General features: G+C 48.4%; 1 protein-coding gene, 1 non-coding gene and 1 pseudogene across 2 annotated transcripts; 1 reads left to right on the top strand and 2 right to left on the bottom strand.

The window, feature by feature from the left end:
• Window positions 1-1,704: 1,704 nt before the first annotated feature.
• Window positions 1,705-6,451, top strand: LOC123069398 (25.3 kDa vesicle transport protein-like; annotated as a pseudogene).
• A 97-nt stretch (window positions 6,452-6,548) lies between these two features.
• Window positions 6,549-8,327, bottom strand: LOC123069397 (basic proline-rich protein-like). Its single transcript, XM_044492249.1, has one exon. The coding sequence runs from the start codon at window positions 7,958-7,960 to the stop codon at window positions 6,734-6,736; it is 1,227 nt and encodes a 408-aa protein (XP_044348184.1). The 5' UTR covers window positions 7,961-8,327; the 3' UTR covers window positions 6,549-6,733.
• Window positions 8,328-8,800: 473 nt separating this feature from the next.
• TRNAE-CUC (transfer RNA glutamic acid (anticodon CUC)) lies at window positions 8,801-8,873 on the bottom strand. The gene has a single exon. It is a non-coding gene; the product is annotated as a tRNA-Glu (tRNA).
• Between the last annotated feature and the right edge of the window lie 4,075 nt (window positions 8,874-12,948).

The following is a 12,948-nucleotide window of genomic DNA, read 5'->3' as shown; positions in this document are numbered from 1 at the left end:
AGTCAATCCCGTACACAATTCCCTTTGTCCAGCGATATGTAACTTGCCCAAAATTCAATCGTCGGTATCTCCATACCTAGTTCAATCTCGTTACCGTCAAGTCTCTTTATTCATTTCATAATACAAGATCCCGTGACTAAACTCATTAGTCACATGAAGCTTCTTATGATGTTATATTACCGAGAGGGCCCAGAGATATCTCTCTATCACACAGAGTGACAAATCCCAGTCTCGATCCATGCAACCCAACAGACACCTTCGGAGATACCTTAGAGCACTTTTATGATCACCCAGTTACGAAGTAACGTTTGATAGCACACAAGACATTCCTCCGATATCAGGGAGTGGCATGATTTCATGGTCTAAGGAACAGATACTTGACATGAAGAAAGCAATAACAAATAAACTAAATGATCTGATGCTAAGCTTACGGTTGGGTCTTGTCCACACATCATTCTCCTAATGATGTAATCCCGTTATCAAATGACAACTCATGTCTATGGTTAGGAAACCTTAACCATCTTTGATCAACAAGCTAGTCTAGTAGAGGCTTACTAGGGACATTGTGTTGTTTGTGTATCCACACATGTATTTAGGTTTCCGGTCAATATAATTCTAGCATGAATAATAAACATTTACCATGAACGGGAAATATGACAATAACCTTTTATTATTGCCTCTAGGCATATTTCCAACAGAAAATGTATATAAACATCCATGATTGATGCTATAATAGCATGGAACAATAAACAATTATAGATATGTTGGAGACGTATCAAGCACTTCGGCTTAGCTTTGCTGGCTCGGCAATCATGGCGCCTTCTCACTGTGCCTTAATCCCTTTTGTGCTCGGTTGCTCAAGTCTGTCTACTATTCAAACATTGACATTCTCAATGCCGAACTGGGTCTCGCCCATCTCAAGTGTGGAGGTCTATATTCGAGGCTAGAGATGCACTATCACATTGGCCTCATTAGGCGCATCGGCGATGACAAAACCACGCGGGTATTTCACTTTGGTTGTTGCCAGATGTTGTGGGCCGAGGCTAGGCTTTGGGTGCTATAGGCCGGCCGTCGATAGCAAGCGGATGCTACACCACGACTTTGCACCATGAGATGATGCGAGATCACCATCCCGCTTTATGGTCTGTGGTAGCGCGCGTGCTGCGAGCAGGTTGCGATGAGCTACGAGAAATGTTGTTGATTTCGACCAGTGATATTATGGATGGTGGTCGGCATTGCATGAGACGGGTGAGTGCGACCACAATGCGAGGGAATGGCATCGACGTTGCTGCAAATGAGTAGTGCGTGGGAAACAGAGATTTGTTGCAAGCCGGTGCTGCAACGACAACATCATTATGAGGCACCGCCGGTGTTGGGTGGAGGCCGACATGATGTGAGGCATCCATGACGTGTCATGGAGGCGTGGAGGACGAATGATGGCAAGAGGCGTGTGATGAGATGAATCGTGGATAGCTATGATTGCTGCAAAGGAATGATGCGTGGGAACAAAGATTTGTTGCAAGCCGATGCTGCAACGACTACATCATTGCGAAGCACAGAGGAGGACGCCGACATGATGTGAGGCACCCATGACATGTCATGGAGACATGAAGGACGAAAAATGCTGACAAGCGTGTGATGAGATGGATCGTGGACGGCTGTGATTGTATGGATCCGACTGATGACGAAGCGGTTGGCCGTTCCCTCGTGATCATTAAAAAAAAGCACTATCCCTCCTAGTAGTGGTGTCCTCTCTCTTCTTCCGCTTCTCTTCCACCTCTCTCCCTCACTCAACGCGAACAACAGAACCCGACGCGAGGCGTGGCTCGCCGCGAGATGGTAAGCACGACCCCCTCCCCATTGCCACGTCTCCACCCTCCCCCGCCCTGCCCAGGGGTCCGCTGCATCCGCACATGTGATCCGCGCGGATCTAGCCCTGTGCTCGTGCAGGATCTGTTCGTCTCTGTCGTTTTGGATTCGCTGAGGGGTTTGCGATCGATCTGGGGAGCCCTTAGGGTTTTGGCGGGGAAGCGGGGTGTTCGTTGCGCCATTTAGCGGGGGCGTAACGGTGGATTAGTTGTAGCCGCTGCCTCGGCCCAGCCCTTTGGAATGAGGGACGCATGTGGTTTCTGCGCCATTTCTCATCAGCGGATCGTGGTATCGCCGATGGCGTATCGGTGAATTCGCAGAAGCAGCTTGGTAGGTTGCTCGCTGAACCAAGTGATCATGTTCCCTTGTTGCCATGGAGTGGTCTGCGATGAAGTGGCTGTTCCTAGGGATCGTCCCAGTGGATTGGTGGGTGATTGGGTGCTAGGCTCTGCGTTCACAGATTAGTGGATTGAAATTTCGTTAATGGAGCCGTACGTTGTTGGGTACTCTGGGTGTTCACTAGTAGCACGTGAATCAAGGTCAGTCGATGCCTTGGGATACAATTTGTTGCAAAATGCTGTGGTGAATACATTCAGTATGTCCTCCATCACCAGCATTAATGTGCATTTATCTGACAATGAAGTTATTTGCTCATCATAATGGTGATAGTCTCTGCACCTTTTATATTCTGTAACTATGGAGAATATGCTGGACATTCACTATTGCTTGAGATATTAAGCTGTTATTGTTTGAGATATATGGGTCATTGGATAAGTAGGATCCACTATACCGAAGTGAACATGTCAGAAGTATTTAACAGCTTGCCTCTGCTTTTCTGTGCAGGTGGCACTTTTACATTAGCGATGCTAGTTTGTGTCTTGTTATCTTTTGAAAATGGTGAAGCTGACAATGATAGCCCGTATCACTGACGGCCTTCCATTGGCGGAGGGGTTAGATGATGGTTGAGATCTGAAGGATGCTGACTTCTACAAGCAGCAAGCAAAACTGTTGTTCAAAAACTTATCTAAAGGCCAGCACGAATCATCAAGGCTGTCAATTCAGACTGGACCGTACTATTTCCAGTATCCTTACCCTATATGTCATCTGCAGCATTTTAGTTTCTGTTTTGCAAAGCATGTAATCTATCTGTTACTCCCTCCGTTCCGAATTACTTGTCTTGGATTTGTCTAGATACAGATGTATCTAGACTCATTTTAGTGCTAGATACATCTGTATCTAGACAAATCTAAGACAAGTAATTCGGAACGGAGGGAGTACTATTTTGTCAAAGTTTTATGTGCCAAAGGGAAAAGGAATCATGCAAGTCTATGCAGCCTAATTAGATAACTAGCTTCTACTTCCTGAATCCTCCATGTTTATGATGATCTGTGATTCCTTGTAGTTGCTTCATCAGTAGTCAAAGTCTGCAAGTCAATTTTGGGAATTTGAGTACCTGTATAAGTCTAGGACACAAATTTAAATATCAGATGCAAGAACAACTAATTTTTCATCTCCAAGCAGTTGTGTGGCATAATGAACATACTTATTTTCTGTTAGTGCTTAATTTGTAATTGAAATCACCTGGTTTGCATTAGCATTTCAAAGAGGCAAAGATAACATACTGGCATACTGCTTATGTGGGGAAAGGGTTGTTGACTTGAATAATGAATACAGAACACTTTCTTGGGCCTTTTCCCTTTTGCAGTACACCACTGTGTGCAGTGGCGGAGTGTGACAAGAAAGGAAGGAGGGGCCGAGAGAGAACGGAAAATGATCTAGACTAGTGGAGAATTTTTTGGGACAAGAAGACCGGTCGGGATTTTTTTAACAAGAAAACCAGCAGAGATTTGGGAACAGAAGAAAAGTTCACACATACAGCGAACATCCGTCGGGTGTGCAGATCGCACGCACTGCCCGGCCCCAAAGTCACGGCCCACATTGTAGCAAGGTAGCCCATAGAAGCAGCCACTTGCACTGGCCAGATCAAATAACTGGGTGACTGATCTAAATTGTATGGGCTATATACGTTATTTGTATTTTGCAATTGGAAGACCGGGCCGTGGCCCTGTGTGGTCCCCATGTAGCTCCGCAGGTGACTGTGTGCATGCTGTGTCATATATATGCACCATCTGTCTTCATGATACATTTTTTTTACATTGCATGTAGTAAGCTGCATTGTTAATTTTGCGAATAGTATATGTGGAGAAGCAAATCCTTGTCAGTAGTTTTAGCCTGTTTTCCTGGTAAAATTATCATGGCACTCTTGTTGCACCTTGATTCAACAAAACAGTTACATCATTGAGAGCCGTGTGTGCTATTTGACAATGTGTGACCGTTCTTATCCCAAGAAACTTGCGTTCCAGTATTTAGAAGATCTAAAAAATGAATTCGAGAGGGTCAATGGCAGCCAAATTGAAACTGCTGCAAGGCCATATGCTTTCATCAAATTTGGTATGGTTCTTCAATCTGATATGTACACTTTTTCACATTCAGCTTCTTATTAGCTACTGGGTGATGGCTTATATGTCTCTGTTTAGATACATTCATACAGAAAACCAGGAAACTATATTTGGATACCAGAACCCAAAGGAACCTTGCCAAGTTGAATGATGAGCTCTACGAGGTGCACCAGATTATGACTCGCAATGTTCAAGCAGTTCTTGGTGTGGGTGAAAAACTAGATCGTGAGTTTGCCACCGTCATCTATGTTTATTATATTGAATTGTTACTTCATGATGTCTTCTACTCCCTCCGTTCCAAAATAGATGACTCAACTTTGTACTAAATTTAGTATAAAGTTGGGTCATCTATTTTGGAACGGAGGGAGTATATTGATGGTCGTGCAAATGATTTCTGCACATATTTACAATAGCTGGAAACTATCTGTAGGTGTTTACCAAAAAGGCACCAGTGAGTAGAGTTTCTGTAAGGTCTGCAAAGTAATTTGGTTTCAACAAACTATGTTGATTTTCCCTGGATTATAGGTTATTATTACACATGCTTTTTTTCGGAAACCCTAGTGCTTGTATAAAAGTATTATGACTGCCTTAATGCTATGTTTTCTTGTACTCCTATTGTTCGAGACATGTTCAAGCTTTGTCTGCATGATTGAATTGGTATTATTTCTGCTTAATGTTATTGTTTGTTAACATTTCATCTTCGTGTTTTTGAACTGGCTTGCCCAGCGTTTCCCCTCTAGCATGACTTGTCGCAGCCTGTTCTAATGTATTAGCATAGTCATAGTCCTCAGTCCTCAGCCATGTCAATTAAGACAATTGCTCAAAGAAAAGTTTCTTTTGCCCTTTGCAGAGGTGAGTCAAATGTCTAGTAGGTTGACCTCTGATACGAGAATGTATGCAGACAAGGCAAAGGATCTCAATCGCCAGGTATGGTCCATTTTCTACTCCAGTATATATGTATCCAAGCAGCTAAGCCGAGTGTGAGTAATGAAACAAATGATGAATTCGTATTGGACACATAGATAAGTATGTCTGGTAGTCTTCTCGTTTCATTTGCCATATCATCATTCTTAAATGAATAGATTCTTGAGGTAGATCTACTTTCTTTGGTTTGTAAGCATCACAGGGCTCTTTTCTTCTTGGACTTTTCATTATCTTCTTTAAATTGAAGGAGTCCTGAGGTAGATCTACTTTCTTTGGTTTGTGGTATCACAGAGCCTCATTTTCTCACATTAACTATAGTTGAAGATTCCATAATTAGATATAGGCTACGTTCGCCTTATCAGTGGATTATGGTAATTTTGTTTGGCTAACAAGTTTGTACCTATTTTCCTATTTGAATAACCAACTTTTCGTATATCCGTGGCTCTCTCTTCACATCAGATTGCCAAATAACTTCTGCACATCACAGTTTTATGTAGAATAGCACATGACAGTTGAGCAGCTGCAAGCGGCATACTTCCACAAACTTTCCCTCGTGCTTTCGATTTTAGTTTGATTGGCTACTTCCAACAAATTTTGTTGTCTGTAATCCTGACTCCAAACAAATAAACAATGTGCAGTAAAAAAGTAACTTTGGTCCCGTTGTAATCTGCCACAAACTGCTCATTAGTGCTTAGTAATATTTCCGTGACTTCTGTTCGTGAAGCACACAAATTCCATTCTGTATCTTGCAGTCCTATGTGCATTAACAAAGCAGAATGGGGATCTCTAGTCAACACTGGCCACCATACTTTTTCTTATTAATCTGACGCAATTGCCACTTGTGGTTTTTCAGGCCTTGATTCGGAAGTATGCCCCTGTGGCCATTGTGATGGGGATAGTACTGATGCTCTTTTGGATCAAGAACAAGATATGGTGACCGAGTGAAGCTCGACATCCTTCACTATGACGCCGAGAATTCTATGTCAACAGATGCTTCTACAGCTTATCCCGCATCTGCCTATTCAAGCGAGATTACCTTTTTAGCCGCCTTATGTTTTTCCCAAACAAGAGGAGCAAACAGTAAACCCGTTGTGTAGTACTATTAGTATAGATCTGATCCTGATCCATGAGTTCTCCATGAAATCTTGGAGCCGAACATACCATGAACTATTCTATTAGAGGTGTAGATTCGACCGACATAGTAATTGGTCTTCTTTTTGTGAGCTCAACATGTAAGATCTGTAGTGGCAACATACCGTAAATGGAAATGATTTCGATGAAATTTGTTCAACATGCTACTGGAGAACAGGCTATGTCAAATTCATTTCCAATTTACCAAATTTGTTCGGTGAAATGTTTTGACACGGGAAATCCACATGATTCTAGCGCACGATTCTAGTTGAAATTGCCTTGTTTACTGTAAAATCCTGCCTTGATTAATTTCTTACAGTTCAACCCCCGACCCCGAACTTGGCTGCGGCTCAGCAACGGAAGCCAAGCACCCTGCCGTCGATCGGCGAGACGCCGACGCGGCACACCTTGGACGCCTGCACCCGGTGCGTCAGCACCCGCAGCACCATCACCTTGCCCTTCACCACCAGCAGCGAGTCCACCTCCATCATGGCCGCCGCGGCCGCCGGCTGCTGCGCGGTCATGTCCAGCGGCGGTGGGGTGGCCGCGGGGAAGGCCGGCACGGCGAAGCTGGTGGACCAGTGCTTGGTGCTGCCGCTGTCGATGAGGCCCGCGGGGATGTAGATGGAGCCGATCTCGCCGCCGGCGTAGGCGACGCGGAGCGAGCTGTCGAAGTGCGCGAGCGGCGCGCGGTTGGGGTTGCGCACGGAGGCCACCTGCTCGAAGGTGAAGGCCACCGTGCCGTTGGCAGCCGCAAAGGACGGCAGCCGCACCGCCGCGATGGCGATCTCGGGCGGCTGCGGCCGGAAGAGGAGGAACAGCGCCGTCGCCGCCCCGCCGGCCGCGAACAGGAGGAAGGCCGCCGCCATAAGGCAGGACGCCAGGGCGGAGGTGCGGCGCCGCGGGGGGCGCTCCGGCTCGTAGTAGTACGGGTACGGCCACGGGCTTGGCTCCGGCGGCCTGTCGGTGGTTGCGACGGGAGCCGCCGCGCCGCCCCCCGGCACGTAGTACGGCCCCGGCCGCGGCTCCGGAGGCCTAGCCACTGTGGCAACGGGGGCCTCCCGAGCCGCGCGTCCCTCCGGCGAGCCAGACAGCTGCTCCGGCGACCTGGCCACGGGGGCGACGGGAGCCTCCCGAGGAGTCTTGCGCTCCTCCGCCGCAACGTGCAGCTTCTCCGGCTGCCTGGCCACGGGGACGACGGGAGCCTCCCGAGCCGCGCGTCCCTCCGGCGCTCCCGCTGCGTAAAGCTGCTCCGGCGGCTTGGCCACGGGGACGACGGGAGCCTCCCGAGCGGCGCGGCCCTCCGGCTTCCCCGTCGGCCTGGCGACGTTGGCGAGGAGAGCCTCGTGAGACGCGCGGCCGTCCTCGGCGAGGCTCGGGCGGGGCCGCGGCTCCGGCGGCCTGGCCCTGTCGGCGACGGGAGGCCCGCGGGCCGTGGGCTCCTCCGCCGCGCGGAACGGCCTCGGCGCCTGGCCCAGGCGCTGCCGCGGAGGAGGCGGGCCGGCCATGGCAGCCTCGCGGTCCGTCGGCGGGCGCATGCGCGGCGGGAGCGGGAGGGGTGGTTGCTGCTGCGGCATCGTACTCCTCCCTCGCTAGTGGAGTGTGCGCGTGGCGCCCTCGCTCGCCCTTTGTTCGCTTGCGCCGCTTTGCGAGGGCACGGCACAATAATGCTGAACAATGTTGTTGGGTGGCATGTGCGCGCCCGAGCGGAAAGACGGGGGTGGGGACTGGGCTGGGTACTTGGGGGTAGTGTAGTGAGCTGCTGCGCGCAGTAAGTGGGAGTGGAGGTGGAGGTGCTTTTCGACTTTGGAGACTTCTCCTCCTGGATGAGATGAGATCCAGCTGCTGCTGTACGTTACCGCTCACCAGTGTTCACGCATGTGAGTGACCGACCTCTGTGTGATCTCTGGCGTGGTGTGAAACCGCCCGGAAAGTCGACGGGCGAATCTTGACCGTCCATGTCCTGGATCTCTTCTCCGTCTGGGCGCCAAGACCGAAGGGACGACGACCGCGCCAATGGACAGTACGGGAAGCTTTGCTCGGGCTAGACAGCAGCACAGGGATGAGGATGGGTTTATCTATTGGCTGCTGCTGCGCTGGTAGGTGACCAGCAGGAGTAGGTTAATTTGATCTTCCGATTATTTTCTAGTTGCTCTCGGCTTAAGAGATACACTTTGTTGTTTCATTCATTTATTTTCCTTCTTTTTTCCTTTCGGGTAAAGCTACAAGATCTTAGCCTTTAAGCAACGTGCCCGCGCTGGTTCCGCTTTGGCTGGCTGGGCCAAAGGGAAAAAAAGTACGGCGTTTTGGCTTGCTTTCGCCGCGCAGCGAGCATGACGGGGTGATGATCATCCACGGCAGAAACTAGTGTTGGGTACACCTGTGCCTGTTAATCGAGGAACAAAGAAAAAAAAGAATTCCGTCGCCAGGACTTGAACCCGGGTCTCTCGGGTGAGAGCCGAGTATCCTAACCACCTAGACTACGACGGAGCTTGTACAAAGTTTCAACCAGGGCCTATAGAACTCATAGCCAACCTCATGTCGGCCAACGGTTTCCTCTGGAGGAGTGCGCACGGATGCCAGCTGGGACTGTCAAGGGCTCCGACGCTGTGCCATGTGCGTCTCACGTGCGGGCCCGAGAAGAGAGGTGGCCAGTCAGCTCCGAGCGCCCGCGGCGGGCGGGAACCACGAATTTTTGTCGAAAGAGACCACATGTCCAATAGAATTGGCAAAATAGACCCTCTCCGGATTGAATTGACAAAAAAAATCACTGTCACGGAACAAGCCTGCCGCCAGCTCCCCAAGCGGCCAGGGCCCGCCCAGAACACCGTTCCGTCGCGCCACTGTTGCACCGTAATCCGTGGCCTGCCGCCTGGCGCCGTGGCGGCAGGTGCCACGTGTCGTCCGGCTCGCCTGCCGCCACGGTCCAGGGGGTCTTTTTTGTCAATTTCATTCGGGAGAGGGGGGGGTCTTTTTTGTCAATTCCGTTGGACAGGTGGTCTCTTTTGACAAAAATTCTCCAACTCCTGCCATCAACGATTCTGATATTTAATTATCTTAATCCGTGTGGAGCACTGCTGGTAGGTGGCTACAGGTGGAGCGCCAGCAACGGCGGCGGCGGCGTTGGATCAGCCATGGGGGCGGCGGCGCCGAGATGGCCCTGCCTGGAAGGTGTCCCGGCGTGCAGCGGGCTTCCGGCCGCCTCCGTGTGAGGGGATCGCGGCGATGCCCCGGTGGAGATGGCGCCGGAGTGAGGTTGGAGGGGCAGGCCAGATCCAATCTGGCAGCAGTCTCTCGTTGTCGATGAAGGCCGATGGAGCGGATCTGGCTTTTGCTCCGCTGGAGGATGTGGTGGCTTCTCGACGGCGATGTTGGTGGAGGTCTGGTTCGCGCTCTCTCGGCAGTGCGGGTGGTGTTGGACCACGGCTACGCGGCTTCGGCAAATTTTCTGCGGTGACGGCGGTGCGAGGCCTAAGGAACGGTGCTGCCGGTACCTCGTCGGAGTGGAGATGCACAACATTACGGATGAAAATCCTGTCCGGTTTTGGCCAGCCGGCGTCGATGGCACCCGCGGGTGTCGTTCCCCTCTCTGGAGGCGAAGTCGAGTGTGTCGCCATCTCCCTCATGCTTGGTGTTGGCAGTTGTCTCCGGGCGAAAGCCTTGGTCCTCTGGAGTGGCATGATGGCGGCGTCTGCGACGTCGTTTCTCTGTTGGGAGCATCGTGCGAGGAGACTGAGTTTCTTGTTGGCACTCCTCCGGTGTTCGTCGTGGCCCTGATCGCTCTCCTCCGGCGCTATGTATGATCGTCGCGGATGAATCCAAGGAAGCTGGAGTTGCTGTTCTTCGGAGGTATTCGGTGTCGATCAAGACGCGGCGAGGTTTTTGGTTTTGGGCAGGTTTACCCGTGTTGTAGTTGTGTTGTCGTGTGTGGCTGTCCTGAGGATAGCCGGATGTGGTGTTGTGCTACGCTCGTTTTCGCAGCGAGTGATAGATGTCATGTACTATTTTTCTCTCCTTCTATAAAGCTATGGTACGCAATTGCGTACCCTCAAAAAATTATCTTAATCCAAAATCGTATGCAAAAGTTAAAGCTAACACACAGCAGCCCGACCACGAGTAAAAGATGATGCTTGGCATCATACATTATGTATACAGGGCAGCGAACCTCGAGGCCCTAAGAATGATCAGGTTGACCTATGACAGCTCATGCTGCCACACTCCCTGACGGTATCCCTTCGAGGCATGTGAGGTTTCGGGTCCTCAAAATACCCCGTCGGCGTGTCTTCGCGTCACGTTGCCCACGAGGCTCTTCCGGCAACATGTCCTTCATACCGCGCTTGACGCCGGGGGTACACAGTTACGTGTTCGTGTGCAGACATACTTTTTGGCTACTTCGATGGGGACGAAGTTTTTAACGTTCCTTCATGATTGTTCTTTCTATGAAGAGATTGTCATCAAGGGATTGCAAATCTACTACGGAATTATGAATACACAATTCACTTATGTAGATGCAAATTATATATATGTATATATATTGTTGCTAGATCGTTTAATGAGCATAATGCATCAACTAGCCCTAGTTTTATCAATCACGCATTTTACATGCAAAGAGTTGATGCAAAATATTCTCCATACTTCAAGTTCTTAGAATTTTACCAACATGAAACATATGTATCCCAACCCTCATTCATCGATAACCCCATAAATTCATATGCCGATGAACAACGTGATGAGTTTAGTTAATCAATTTGAGACACCTCATGTTAGAACTTCCAATAGCATGCAAGAAAGTGTTTCACCCATTTATTTATCGACAACTAACTTGCCATACGTGAGTCCAAACATGCCGATGGATAGGGGAGTTAGCTATAATACTACTAGATATTTGGCCAATTACCCTCAACTGTCATATGCTACGCCACATATCATTATTTTTTTGGCACCATACGCAAATGTAGATGTTTATAATTTGGCTCTGCACTTTCGCACTCATAGGCAAATAAGTGAAAATTCCACAGGAGATCACATGCCTTCACATAAGGGTTAATTATGATAGGCCTAGTTGTTGACAACATATAATGTTTTTCACACCGGTATCTATAGTTCATTGTCGAAAGAGTGTAAGGGGGTAATTCTATCTAGACTGGGTTACTGAGAAAAAGCTTATGTCTTTTTGGGATGAATGCAATATTCGTCTTGAACTAATAAAAGAGGAAAATCATGTTGATTTTGCTGCACTACTAGAATAAGGAAAACAAAGAAAGCATTGCGAGTGGATAGAAATGTTAGAGAGAATGGTGATTCAGATATAAAGTTAATTCGATTATTGAAAAGAGCTACATCGGGTAGTATATATGCCAAATCTATTAAAGAAACTAAAGTCTTGCCAATTGGTAGAACCAATGAAAATAGTGTATAAAGATGATTCAAGTGATGAAAGTACTTCAGTTGAATAAGCTGAATCAAATAATGTATATTCCGAATCCATCAAATCCAAAGAGGCAAGTATCATTGATAAAGAGCATGGAAAGCATAGCAAAACAACCGTGTTTGATTTTTCTAAAGTTGAGGGGACCTTCTTCCCACCCTATGAGTTCCATGCCATAGAAGTTGACGAGCATCAAGCACAATAACATGTGGTGTAGGATCGAAAGTATGTCTAGAGGGGGGGGGGGTGATTAGACTACTTGACCAAATAAAAATCTAGTCTTTTCCCAATTTTAAGTCTTGGATGATTTTAGCAACTTAGCACAGGTCAAGCAATCAATCTACACATGCAATTCTAAGAGTATAGCAGCGGAATGTAAATCATTGCATATGAAGGTAAAGGGGAGGAGTTTGGAGGGAGCAAGCGCAATGTAGACATGGAGATTTTTGGCGTGGTTCCGATAGGTGGTGCTATCGTACATCCATGTTGATGGAGACTTCAACCCACGAAGGGTAACGGTTGCGCGAGTCCATGGAGGGCTCCACCCACGAAGGGTCCACGAAGAAGCAACCTTGTTTATCCCACCATGGCCATCGCCCACGAAGGACTTGCATCACTTGGGTAGATCTTCATGAACTAGGCGATCTCCTTGCCCTTACAAACTCCTTGGTTAAACTCCACAATCTTGACGGAGGCTCCCAAGTTACACCTAACCAATTTAGGAGACACCACTCTCCAAAAGGTAATAGATGGTGTGTTGATGATGAACTCCTTGCTCTTGTGCTTCAAATGATAGTCTCCCCAACACTTTCTCTCTCACAGATTTGGATATGGTGGAAAGATGATTTTAGTGGAAAGCAACTTGGGGAAGGCTAGAGATCAAGATTCTTGTGGTTGGATTGGAATATCTTGGTCTCAACACATGAGTAGGTGGTTCTCTCTCAGAAAATGAGTTGTGGAAGTGTAGGCACGTTCTGATCGCTCTCTCTCAAATGGAGAAGGGCGTGGAGGGTATATATAGCCTCCACACAAAATCTAACCGTTACACGCAATTTACCAAACTCAGTGGGGCCGAATAGTGAAACTCGGTCAGACCGATATGGTTCAAAATGTGAACATTAGGCTTTTTGGTGGGAC

The sequence above is a fragment of the Triticum aestivum genome, chromosome 3B, assembly GCF_018294505.1.
Source record: "Triticum aestivum cultivar Chinese Spring chromosome 3B, IWGSC CS RefSeq v2.1, whole genome shotgun sequence".
NCBI lineage: Eukaryota > Viridiplantae > Streptophyta > Magnoliopsida > Poales > Poaceae > Triticum > Triticum aestivum.
This window is presented reverse-complemented; position numbering and strand designations above follow the sequence as displayed.

What these genes read in the sequence shown, in the direction of transcription:
- LOC123069397 (XM_044492249.1), bottom strand. Translation starts at nt 7,960, where the DNA reads ATGCCGCAGCAGCAACCACCCCTCCCGCTCCCGCCGCGCATGCGCCCG.